This window comes from Populus trichocarpa, chromosome 10, assembly GCF_000002775.5.
Source record: "Populus trichocarpa isolate Nisqually-1 chromosome 10, P.trichocarpa_v4.1, whole genome shotgun sequence".
In the NCBI taxonomy this organism is placed as follows: domain Eukaryota; kingdom Viridiplantae; phylum Streptophyta; class Magnoliopsida; order Malpighiales; family Salicaceae; genus Populus; species Populus trichocarpa.
Genome location: NC_037294.2, coordinates 8,318,075 through 8,329,380, shown reverse-complemented (window position 1 = coordinate 8,329,380; position 11,306 = coordinate 8,318,075). Strand labels below are relative to the sequence as shown.

The 11,306-nt window shown below is 32.3% G+C and overlaps 1 protein-coding gene across 1 annotated transcript; it reads right to left on the bottom strand.

The window, feature by feature from the left end:
- Positions 1-209: 209 nt before the first annotated feature.
- On the bottom strand, positions 210-7,104 carry LOC7460730 (actin-related protein 3). Its single transcript, XM_002315612.4, has 9 exons — positions 6,670-7,104; positions 6,112-6,574; positions 5,249-5,395; positions 4,045-4,137; positions 3,758-3,877; positions 2,937-3,047; positions 2,510-2,635; positions 2,285-2,383; positions 210-875 (listed from the first exon to the last, which is right to left on the bottom strand). The coding sequence occupies exons 1-9, from the start codon at positions 6,714-6,716 to the stop codon at positions 795-797; spliced, it is 1,287 nt and encodes a 428-aa protein (XP_002315648.1). The 5' UTR covers positions 6,717-7,104; the 3' UTR covers positions 210-794.
- Between the last annotated feature and the right edge of the window lie 4,202 nt (positions 7,105-11,306).

The following is an 11,306-nucleotide window of genomic DNA, read 5'->3' as shown; positions in this document are numbered from 1 at the left end:
AGGAAAAAAAAAGGGAGATAATTATTGTCAACGACATCTAACTATACTTGAAATTACCTCAAGATTATGAGTCTGTTGAATCTGCATCATGAAAAAAATCTCCCACCAGAAAATCAATTAGCCAAATACAAAAGTGCGTGCAAGAAACTGAAAACACAGCACACATCTCTATCAGGTCCCGAATTTACAAGAGCATGAAGAAGTCATAGTTTATACAATGAATATTTATTATATAACAGAAAATGTCGGTACAGGAATTCTGTAACACAGAGAGGATAAGTGGAAATTCAGGTCAACATTTCCCTGTTTCAAATTAGTACTTCCATTTATGCAGTTCATGCAAACGAATGAATACATTTTGGTCACAGGCAAATGTAAAAAGGGAAAGAAAAAAAAATCTTTATCGTATTCTAAGGAGCCGAAGACTAAAAATTCGGCTCAAAATGATGTTTAACTACAGGATATTTCCTAAATGGTCATCAAGCACCAGGGGGGGGGGGGGGCACCTACGAATAACACAATTAATTGGCATCCTATTGAGACATCTAAAGAGGAGGCTGCAGCTAACCAATGAAAGAATCGATACAAGGAATCATCTTCTTTTCTAAAAATTAAGACTGGGCGTCCATATTTTACACCACCTCCAGCAATCCGTGAATATACATGAAGACCAGGTAAATTTGGGCCGAGGGAAGTGAACCATGGCAAGTGATATAGATGGAAATGATGAGGCACTCCATGGAACAATGCCATGGAAGTGCTTGGTAAACAATCTGCCCAACTGGGATTTTGCATCAATACATTCCCTTGAAAACAGGATTTGTGCGGCAAATGCTTGCTCCGTATTCCTCATATTCTGCTTTTGTATGGCAGGCCTGTGCACGAAGTAGACACAGTTATAGTCTACATTCCAAATTTAATCTGACATGAATGTTTAACTCAGGAAATGGTGTCATTAAATAGACACCACAGCTACAAAAAAACAAAAAAAAAGAAGCAAAAACCTATTTCAACCCCCATCCCAGAAAATAAAGAGTCAGCCAAACAGCCCACATTCCTCAAGCTAAGAAGAATTAATTTCTCGAAACTACTTAATTACACCACACAAATTTCATTTTGTAGAAAAAGTGAGTGCCAAATTTGTGAAGCTCTTAAAATAATTAGGTTGTTGCTATGCCTCTGGTTTCAGAAAACAACCTTTAATCAAACCTTCTGATCTCCCTAAAAAAAATGGTGGTGGTAATAACAGTGATCAAAATGATGTTTTGATAATCACAATAATAAGAAAAACAACTAAAGGTCCATCTAAAGCAGCACTAGCTAGAGAAGGAATGAGTCCATAAGCCAATGAGCAAAATGCATGGCTGATCAACATTCAACAAAAAAATAGGCAGCAGTCACCAAGAAAACAATCGACATTAGATTTGTTGTTTTACTTCAACTCACACTAATTCCAAGAATTCACAGATGAATATGAAAAGGTTGCACTTAAATCTTAGTTGGATCTGAACTTTGATAGAGAAGAGCTTGCTTAAGTGTTCACGAACTTGTTACAGGAACAATTGATAAACTTATCTTTAACTTGATGAAAGTTAAGAAGCGCCAGATCAATTTGAAGACAAAAAAAAGGATTGCTTAGTAGTGGAAACTGTTACTATTTTCTTAATTAAAAAAAAAAACATATGATCAACTAGAGTAATATAAAAAACTTATAAACTAATTTTTCAATTTTCAACCTTGTATCAAACTTTGTCACATCTTTCCTTCACATGTTGACCCTAGTTTTCCATGGGTTTCCAATATGAATTTAAAAGCACACGATCTCTCTTCTATCTGTCACATATATCTATGTAAAGTGTCAAAATGATTGTTTTAATATTCGCTTTCAAATTGTTTTGCTGCTAGCATAGGTATAATCTGTTTTAAGCAAACGAAAAATAGTTTGTTTTGCATGTGTTGACCAGTTTATACATGATTAATGTGTTATTCTCTCAATTTCTTAACGAGAGCAATTGTGTTAGGATTTTTTTTTTTTTCATTTTTAACAATTAAATTTAATGTTTGTTCCTTAGAAAAATGAAAGCAAGGATCAAACATGCCATGAATTTTCAAATGTGGAAAGTCATTGCTCAAAATTTGTTAATTTCTAGGCCCACAGGCTGCCTCAAGGAAACATAGTTAATCCAAAGGAGAATGCAGTTTAAGTGCATCATATTGTAAGGGAATGGAGAATATTGTAAGCTTTCATATATATTAGAAAATGGACCGGATGAATAATTCTTACAGCAAAAAACTCAGGTGTTGATGCTAACACTGAACCGCCGAACCAGACTGCAAATCTCTGGATAGGATGGCTGACTACATTCACTTCCACTGGTTGTGACTGGAGACCCAAAACAACAAACATGTTCAAGATTTTTGCGCTAGTCACAACAGGAATAAAAATAGAAGAAATATTATACATTTGAAAATATCTTTTTATTGTGCGTGTAAATAATAAAATGCTTACTTTTACTCCCCCACCAAGTCTAGCTTCAGATGCAAGAACACGTGTATCCACAATCTTCTTCAAATCCCGTTGCAATCTTCTACCAAAGTCTTTGAACATGGTTGATCCTCCAGATAACACTATATTCTAAATTCAAAATAAAAACCAATGTGTGATAATAAGCACAAAAGAAAGATATTGAGCAAATACAAGAATGTGCTTAAGTGCAACTTTGTATTCACTCGTGCAATTGCAATTATCAATTGCATCTCTGTGAGAAGAAATAGCTCATGCCAAAGTTTGAAAATTACCAATTCACAATCTCATTTCAATTTTTTTTATTGTTCCTAACTATTGGGGTAAAATATATTGTATTGTTTCCTCAGAATGAATTTTGTACAAGGTCCAAAATTTGAACTATATTTTCCCTGGACTATGGATACTTCACCTTATACAAAGCCCTCCTTGTGTCAATTGGTGCAGACTGAATACACTTATCTATCACAGCTGGTAAAGGAGTGGTAAAGTCACTGCTATAAATCTCAGGATTAAAGAATACCTGGTGAACAAGTTAAAAAAATCAGAAAACAAAGTACAGTGGAAAACAGTATATAAGATAGCACTCACAAGTAACATATTATAATGAATTAATTATGCTCACCAAATGCTCGGCATATACTAAAAAGTAACTCTTGCATTCATATATTTTTATTCGTGAAAATAAGAAACCATCACCAGTTACCCAAGAAGATATTGAGTTCAATCCTCCGAAAAAAAAAGGATGTAATTAAGTTTCAATTTGAACGCTGGCATGTATTCAGGAAGATTGTGGCTAAAGCAAATCTCAGAGTTTCAGCGTGTAAAGATTTTCAGAATCATAGTAATTAGGATATCTAGATACTACAGGGAAAATGATTTCAATAAAGTAGGAATAGACAAAAATAGTGATTGCAAGGGTAACCAACAGTAATACTGCATAGCATGTATGCAAGATTACTCTCCCATGCTGCGCAAGCAGGAAATACATATTTCAATTGTGGGGAAATTCTTACAAAAAGCTTAAAGAATAAATATTTCCCAAAGATTTTGGCTTCATAAGCAAATCCAATGGAATTTCTCTGAGGAACAAGATGGTACTTGCATCAGTGATGTTTATATAAATCAAGCCTATTTCTCGTCTACATTTGGTGAAAACCATGGTTTGTCATACAATAAAATAAGTTAAGTTGCTTGCACAGAAAATACCATGCTCGAAAAGCTAGAACTAACCTCAGGACCAAGAAATCGTTCATATCCAATGTCACAGGAATATGGTGCTCCTGTTTTTGGTTTAATACCTCTCCATTGCTTGATATACTTTGCCGGTTCCTTGTCATGCTTGTTGAACTCCTGAATCATTTTGAGAGCCGGCATATTACTATGTTATTCTAGATCCAAACATATGTGATGTGGCAGAACAGCATAATTCCAATGAAACCTTTATGCTCTATTTGAAAGTAAGAAGGCAATGCAGATCAATATATCCAATTCAAGATTCTAATAGAAGCAAAAATGACCTTGACAATATCGGAACAAGTATAGCAATGCATTTCCTTCGCTTTCCGAGCTACTTCAAATGAATCTTCCGGGGGTACATTCTCTCCTCTTTCCTACACCACAGAATACAAAAAGGAAACCTCAGTCAATACCATTGCTATACAATCCCCAAATCCATAGACTCAAATGGCAAGTACAAATATATGAACATTACTTTAGTAAGTAATTGATGACTTTATGATTGAGCATCTACAGGGATTAGAAAACAAGAGAGGAGCTTGAATCCACATTGTCTGTCTCTCTCACTTACAGCAAAACCTAAATGGTTTTTTCTATTTAACACAAAGTAAACAGGATATAAAAAACCTCAGTGTTGCAATGGTACACAGAAGCATAAATAACCAAAAGGTCCCAAAAGTTATAAATAGGGAAACCCATGGTTGCCTCTAAAGATCAACTCCGTACTGAGTTGATAGAACTTTTGCAAACAATAAGGACTGAGTAGACAAGCAAAATTAATACAACGCACAGCAAAAGGTTAAAAGCTAAATCACAATAGATTGATGATGGATCCACAATGTATGGTGACAAATTCAAGTTAGAGGTTGAATAAGAGGAGTGCAGATGAAGCAATTGAATTCAACAATCAAGTCGTAGGAAAACATGTCTTAAGTATGGACCATAATCTTGCCTCGGATGCTAGTGCAAGACAGAAGCATTAGGTGTCACATCATGAAACTGCAGAATTATGGTCTGTACCTCTCCATTAAATGTTTCAAATGATCATGCTCATAGAACTAGAAAGAATGTTCTAAGTCAGGAAGACAATTTCTAATTTCCATTTGTTAGTTCAAAACTGAGAGGAAGTTCTATAAAATCTATTTCATGACCATAAGAATTTTTCATCTAAAACAGATCAGATTTTGAGGGGGAAAATATCTAGACATGTCAAGAACATTTTAGCAAAAGGTGTAAGCTCTCAATTAAAATCTAGACACAATTTTCTCAAAAAAAAATAGCATTCCATAAAAAAGGAAAAAAAAAGAATAAATAAATAACTTTTCTCCTCCCTGCCCACCCATTCTCATGTATTTTCCTTACTTTTCTTCTTCTTTCACGTCTAAAAATAAACCAAACATGACAAAAAAAAATGCTATCAGTGAGGGAAGTATATCTAGAGTGCCCAATACCAAATCCGATTGCTAGAAGTCAAAACCAACTTACCCGCATGAGCTGCTGGATAAATAGAGTAACATCTTTGCCAGCAATAGGGATTGACTTAATGCTGCTCCCAATAACATAACCATCTGCGACAGGTACAACATAAGTAGCTCCATCTCCAGCATCCACAACAACCCCTGTCATCTCACACTAAAAGAACTGTAGGTCAATCTCAAAGGAAAAGGATCATAATCATACAACTTAAGAGCAAGATTAAAATGAAAACTTCAATTGCAGTTAAATACTAAAAAGGAGAGCAAAAGAAACATATTAGTATTACATTCTTCTTTTTTTCCTCAAAAAAATCAGAATCATCTCTCTCAAAGAACACATCGTGCCACCAATTCAAAGCACTTAACCCTAAGCAACATAAATTAGAACACCAGCTAGTTTATGTTTAATGTTTATGTTTTCAAATTTAGCTGCAAGAAATCATTAATTTCAAGACAGGTATACATGTCAATGGCTTTTCTTGACTTGCGTATTTTTGTTAAATGATTAATTCAAGAACACACACACATTTACCATAGATTGCTGCATGTGTCAAATAAGTCATCCCCCAAAAATCAAGACAGGGAAAATACAAACAAGTAAACTTATTCACATTCAATTAGGTAGCTTGAACGTTCCAATAAAACTACTAAAATACATATTACAATGAACTCACGAGCAACCTATGATATGTTTCACCCGTTTATCATTTCAAGCCCTACTTTAAAGTCCCAAATCAAAATGCAAAACCAAACCCTAAATTCAATAAAATAAAAATAACTACCAAAACTCAAAACCCAATATTTTCATTCTAAACCCAGCCTCTAATGAAATTTGCATGATTAAAAATGACCAAGAAATTCTAAGAAACCAACCTTGGATGTTGTGTAACCAGCTGCAAGAGCGAGCACAGAATTGACGGCAATATAAAGCCCAGGAACATTAAAGGTCTCGAACATAATCTCACCGGTATACTCACGACTCTCCGGTGCAGTAAGCGGGCTTTCAGTCAATAAAAAGTAATGATCCTCTGGATCGCAACGCAAATAATTAAAAATACACTGCTGCCAGTACCTTTCCATGGCATCCCAGTTAGCAACTTGACCATGTTTGATTGGATAGCTAAGATTATAAGTATTACTAGATCTCGATTTGGCAAGCGCCTCGTCTCCTATAAAGAAATCTAGATCGGCCATAACCCCTGCACTATGCTGCGCTAGCCAATTTGCTTTCGAAGAAGAAGTTCGCGATTGATTTAAAAACGATTCGTTTACTGCTACTACTGATGGTAAAATAAAACACGGCTCTACATTTCCCGCAAATCCCATCTTAGTATACCTGCAAAACAGCAACAAAACACACAATTAATAAAAAAAATATTAATTGAGACATTTTATCAAACACCTTGGGCGCATCAAAGAAAGAGACAGTACCCTGAGCCGTTGTCAATGACGACGGCAGGACGAGAGGAAGCGTCCATGAGAGATAGAGAATGAATAGTGGTGAAGGTAGAGAGGGATCAGCAAGGGGGATTCAAAAGAGGGTTTAAGAGAGAAGGTCATGGTCGAGAGAGAAGCGCGAAAAAAAGGAAGAAGACGGTGACTTGAATCCCAAGTGAACGCAGCCACTCAATGGTAATTTGGTGAACAAAAAGGTTGTCTCCATTTCAACAACAAGAAGGTAATGAACTCAACGAGGTAAGATGATTTCTCCTCATCAATTTCTTCATCCTTTTATTAATTATTATTGTCGAGAGATGGTCTTGTGTCTCTCGTCTCTTTTCTTGCTGTCTTGGATGCTTTTCTTGGCAATCCAATCCAACCTTCTCATTCGCCAACACAACAACAACAACAAGCACTTTCTCTCTCTCTCCCTTTTGTACTGTGGGTTTTTTTTTGTTTTCAAGGAAAGTTAGATTCTGAGCATTGAAGTCCCTGTAATTTTACACTAATCCATTTACTCCTTGACGTTTCAATTTGTAGCCGTGTTAGTCCCTATGTCCAGGATCAACAGCATTTGTTCTTAGGTTGACTTGTAGCATTTTTCTATTGAATTTTACAAATGATAAGCTTTGAACTTAATGAGAATCAAAATTAAAATCGATTTTAGAAGGAGATTTATGTTCATAGGTCTAAATTACTAAGATTATTACTTGATGGACAATGTTAAGGTACTTAAGTGCTTATTCTGGAACTACAGGGGTGTTTTTGTTAAAAAAACATTCCTTAAACCGGGTTTGACAATCTTCGTACAATTTACAACACTATGGTTTAGGACCGTGGATATTTTAGCCTTCGATCACTTGTCGGTTATTTCATTTGGGGGAACTTTGTGGGACCACGGGAATGTTAAGGCTTAAAACAAGAGTGGCGGCACCGTCTTGCGGGGTGAATGTGACGTGACGTCTACGGTGGAAAGTTTCAACATGTACGGTAAAGGGACTAGTTCAAAAAAAATATAAGTACAAACCTGCCCCTATACTGTTAAATAAATTTCAATTGCGTCCTTGATCTTTGAAAAAGAGGAAACCACATCAAATCGTGCACGATGAGAATGCGAAATAAAAAATAGGGGGTGTTTGTTCTTACACCTGGCCACGCTTCTCAAGAATTTTAAATTTTTTTTTCTTTAAATTAGTTTTTCTCCTCAATAATCCCCTATGAATTAGTAGATTAATGATTAAGATATCTTCGTTATCTCCTCGATATTTGTTTTGTTTTTCTCCTCAATTTCTTTAAAATTCACAGTGCACTTGTGATGTTGATTTAATCGCTAAAACAGAGTCTATTTTTTTATGAAAATAAAATATAAACTCACTCGGAGATTTAAATATTTTTTAAACCTCTATATGTAATTTAGAACAATTAATTAAATTGTTCACGTCTTCTTATGAAAAGAAAATAAAACAAAGAATGTATCACTAAAAAATCATACATTTTTTTTCTCTTATATATGAAGTGCAAGCATCGACCAGAATATATTAAATAAAGAAATCTTTTAAGGTATTTTATCTCCCATTTACATTTGCACATTGATCTAGAATTGATAGAAAGAAATTCTCTCCATTCCTTTACATAAATTAGTAACTTTTCTTACATATATATATTGATGAAGCTATAAAATCCAGTATGCCATAATAGGTTTTTAGATGGTTAGATAATGAGTTAATTAAATATTCATATAATTGTATTATTTTTTCATAGCAAATAAATGTGATAGCATGATGTAGGAATCCTAACACCGTAAAATAATTATATTTGGGTGGATTTAAAGACTCAAGTATGAATGTTTTAGGTCTCTAGATCCACCAAAATATATATAAAAACAAAAATTTAATAATAATTTAAAAAACTCAAATCACTATTTATTAGAATAGTAATTTAAAGATATTGCTATTTGCTTAAAAAACATTTGAACTTGGTATTGAAGGTAGGATGGTCTTTTCATCATGACATAATTGTTTTTTACAAATTATAGGATTAAACTAGTCATTTATCTTTTTTTGCACAATAAAAATACAAATTTAACCATGGAATCAAAAAAATATAATGCCTATTACCCAGGGATGTTTTAGTCTTTTCAATTTTTTTCAAAAAAGTGCAATTATTTTTAATACATTTAAAGACAAAATCAACTTAACCCTCTCACAATTTTTATATTTTTTTTTGTCATTTTACATTGGTTTTATTGTAGGTTTAAGGTTGCATAGGTTTTTTTTTGTAATTAACATATATTAAATATAAAAAAAATCGTTAAGAGTGTGGACAACCTCGGTGTCATTTAGGCGATGCATGTGGGATTGTCAGGTAATCAAATGCAGCCTTCTATGATGGTGTTTGAAAGGTCTCGGCGTCCTCAACCCGACGAGGCGACACATGTTCAAAGATTCATTATGGTTTGATGTTGGTAGCCATTTCTTTTTCCCTCTTATTTTCTCTCTCCCTATTTAGATTTTTGCGTCGGCCCCTTAAAAATTCAAGAAAAGCCATTTAATTTGTTAATTCTTTAGATTTTGTCCATTTTTTATTATGATTTTTTTCAATATAATAATTTATAAAATTGGTATGCCTTTTCAATTTTATCCCTCTTGATTTTTTTTCATCTTTTAGATTTAGTCCTCATTCTTTGTATTGGTATTTTTTTGTTTGAAATTATTTTTTAAATTAATTTTGTTTTGTGATTTCACCCTCATTTGGGTTTTTTTTTCTTATCAAATTTAATAATCTTTATTCTTTTGATTTTTATTTTTTACTTTGACAAGTTTTTAAAATTGGTTCGTAACAAACTCTTCATTGGACCCAAATCCAGGGTTTCACATGTTATGAGTTTTTAAGATTTGACAAAGTTTAAGACGCTTGCTTGGTTTCTCCCGCCTTTGTCTAAGCTAATTTTTCCCCATCTCATCCTTCCATATTTATTCATTTCAAGATTGAGTTTTTTTTTTTAGTTTGCTTTCTGTGAAATGTTTTTTTTGTCTTGAAAATGAACTGGTTATCTTGGATCTTTTTGTTTATCATTTTTTGTTGATTTTTTTAGCTAATTCTTTAGATTTATTTTTTTTTCTCCTTACTTTCCTTCAAGAAATTATTTTTTTTAAATAATTTATAAGGTTAGAATTCTTTTTTTTTCCTATTTCATTTCCCATATATTTTTTTTTAATTTAGTTTTCATTCTTTTAATTGCTTTTATTTTATTTGAGCTAAATTTTTAAAATTATTTTTTCTTATTTATTTATTTTCTCTAGGATCTTCCATTGATTTTAAAAATGACCCTTATTTATTTTTTATTTTTTTAATTATGGCTCTTTGTTGGATTTACTTTGGATAATCAATATTAAATTGGTTAGGAATTGAGCTTATTAATTCTGTCCAGGTCTATAATTTAATGAGTTGCGAGTTTGAAACCTTTGTCCAAGTTTAGAAGGTTCACTCGGGTTTTCTAAGGTTTTTTTTTCTTTTTTATTTTTTCAGTTTTATCATTCAACATTTATATCATTAGTGATTAGGTTTTTATTTTGTTTATCTTCCTTCTATATGATTTTTTAGCCGTGCATTTTTTGTTGTTTCTTATTTTTTTTCTAGTTGTCCATATATTAGTCTTTTTTTCTTAGTCACTTTTATAACCCAAATCATATTAAATAAATAAATAAAAAACACACTTGTATCATAAAATTACAAATGTTTTTTAATTTCAGTCTTTTTTTTATCTTTCAGATTTAATCTCTATTCTTTTTATTGCTATTTGTTTTGTTTGAGATTATTTTTTAGATTTTCTTTTACAATTTCATCCTCTATGGAGTTTTTTCTATTAAGTTTGATCATTTTTCTTTTTATTGTTATCTTTTTTACTTTTGTAAGTTTTTAAGATTGATATTTTCTTTTTTATAATTTAACCATTTAAAATTAAATTGGTTGAAAATTAAGTTTCTTGATTCAACTTGAGTCCAAGATTTTACAAGTTGCGAGTTTAAAAAATTCAACCAAGTTTGTTTGGGTTTATTTAGTTTTTTCTCTTTAATTTTAAGCTGACCCCACCCCCCTCCCTGCCTATTTTTTTTTTTTTTACCTTTGCTTTGTTAATTTTATTAGGTTTGATTTTTATAGGGTTATTCTCAGATTCATGATCAGAGCTATTGGTTTCAAAGGTTAGCAATAGTTGATTTTATTTTTTTTTGTCATTTTTTAAGTTATTTGTTTTAATTTCATAATTCAACATTTGATGTATTGAAAAATGATCTTTATACTCTTTTTCCTCTTTCCTTTCATGTGGTCCCTTTTTTCCTGATTTTTTCCCATGAGATTATCCAAATCTTATGCCTATTGTCATGAAGTTTGATAGTCAACCCAATTAAAAAAAAAATTCTTGCTTTTATTATTTTCTTCAATTTCACCCTTCAACATTATTTTTTATATCTTGAATGAGCTCATGTTGTTTTTTTTACCCTTATTTGTTATTATTTTTTTTCATTTTATTTATTGTTGTTATATTTTATTTATTCATATTATTTAAACTAACAATTGGTCCGGTGACTCAAGTCTTAGATTTGTTTCCTTACTTTTTTTTATGTTAA

Excerpts from the sequence above, each read along its gene's own strand:
- LOC7460730 (XM_002315612.4), bottom strand. The coding sequence starts at position 6,716 with ATGGACGCTTCCTCTCGTCCTGCCGTCGTCATTGACAACGGCTCAGG. Across the intron at positions 4,138-5,248 it reads TTATCCAGCAGCTCATGCGG|GAAAGAGGAGAGAATGTACC; the intron begins GTAAGTTGGTTT and ends TCTGTGGTGTAG. Across the intron at positions 2,636-2,936 it reads CAAGGAGGGCTTTGTATAAG|AATATAGTGTTATCTGGAGG; the intron begins GTGAAGTATCCA and ends TTTTGAATTTAG.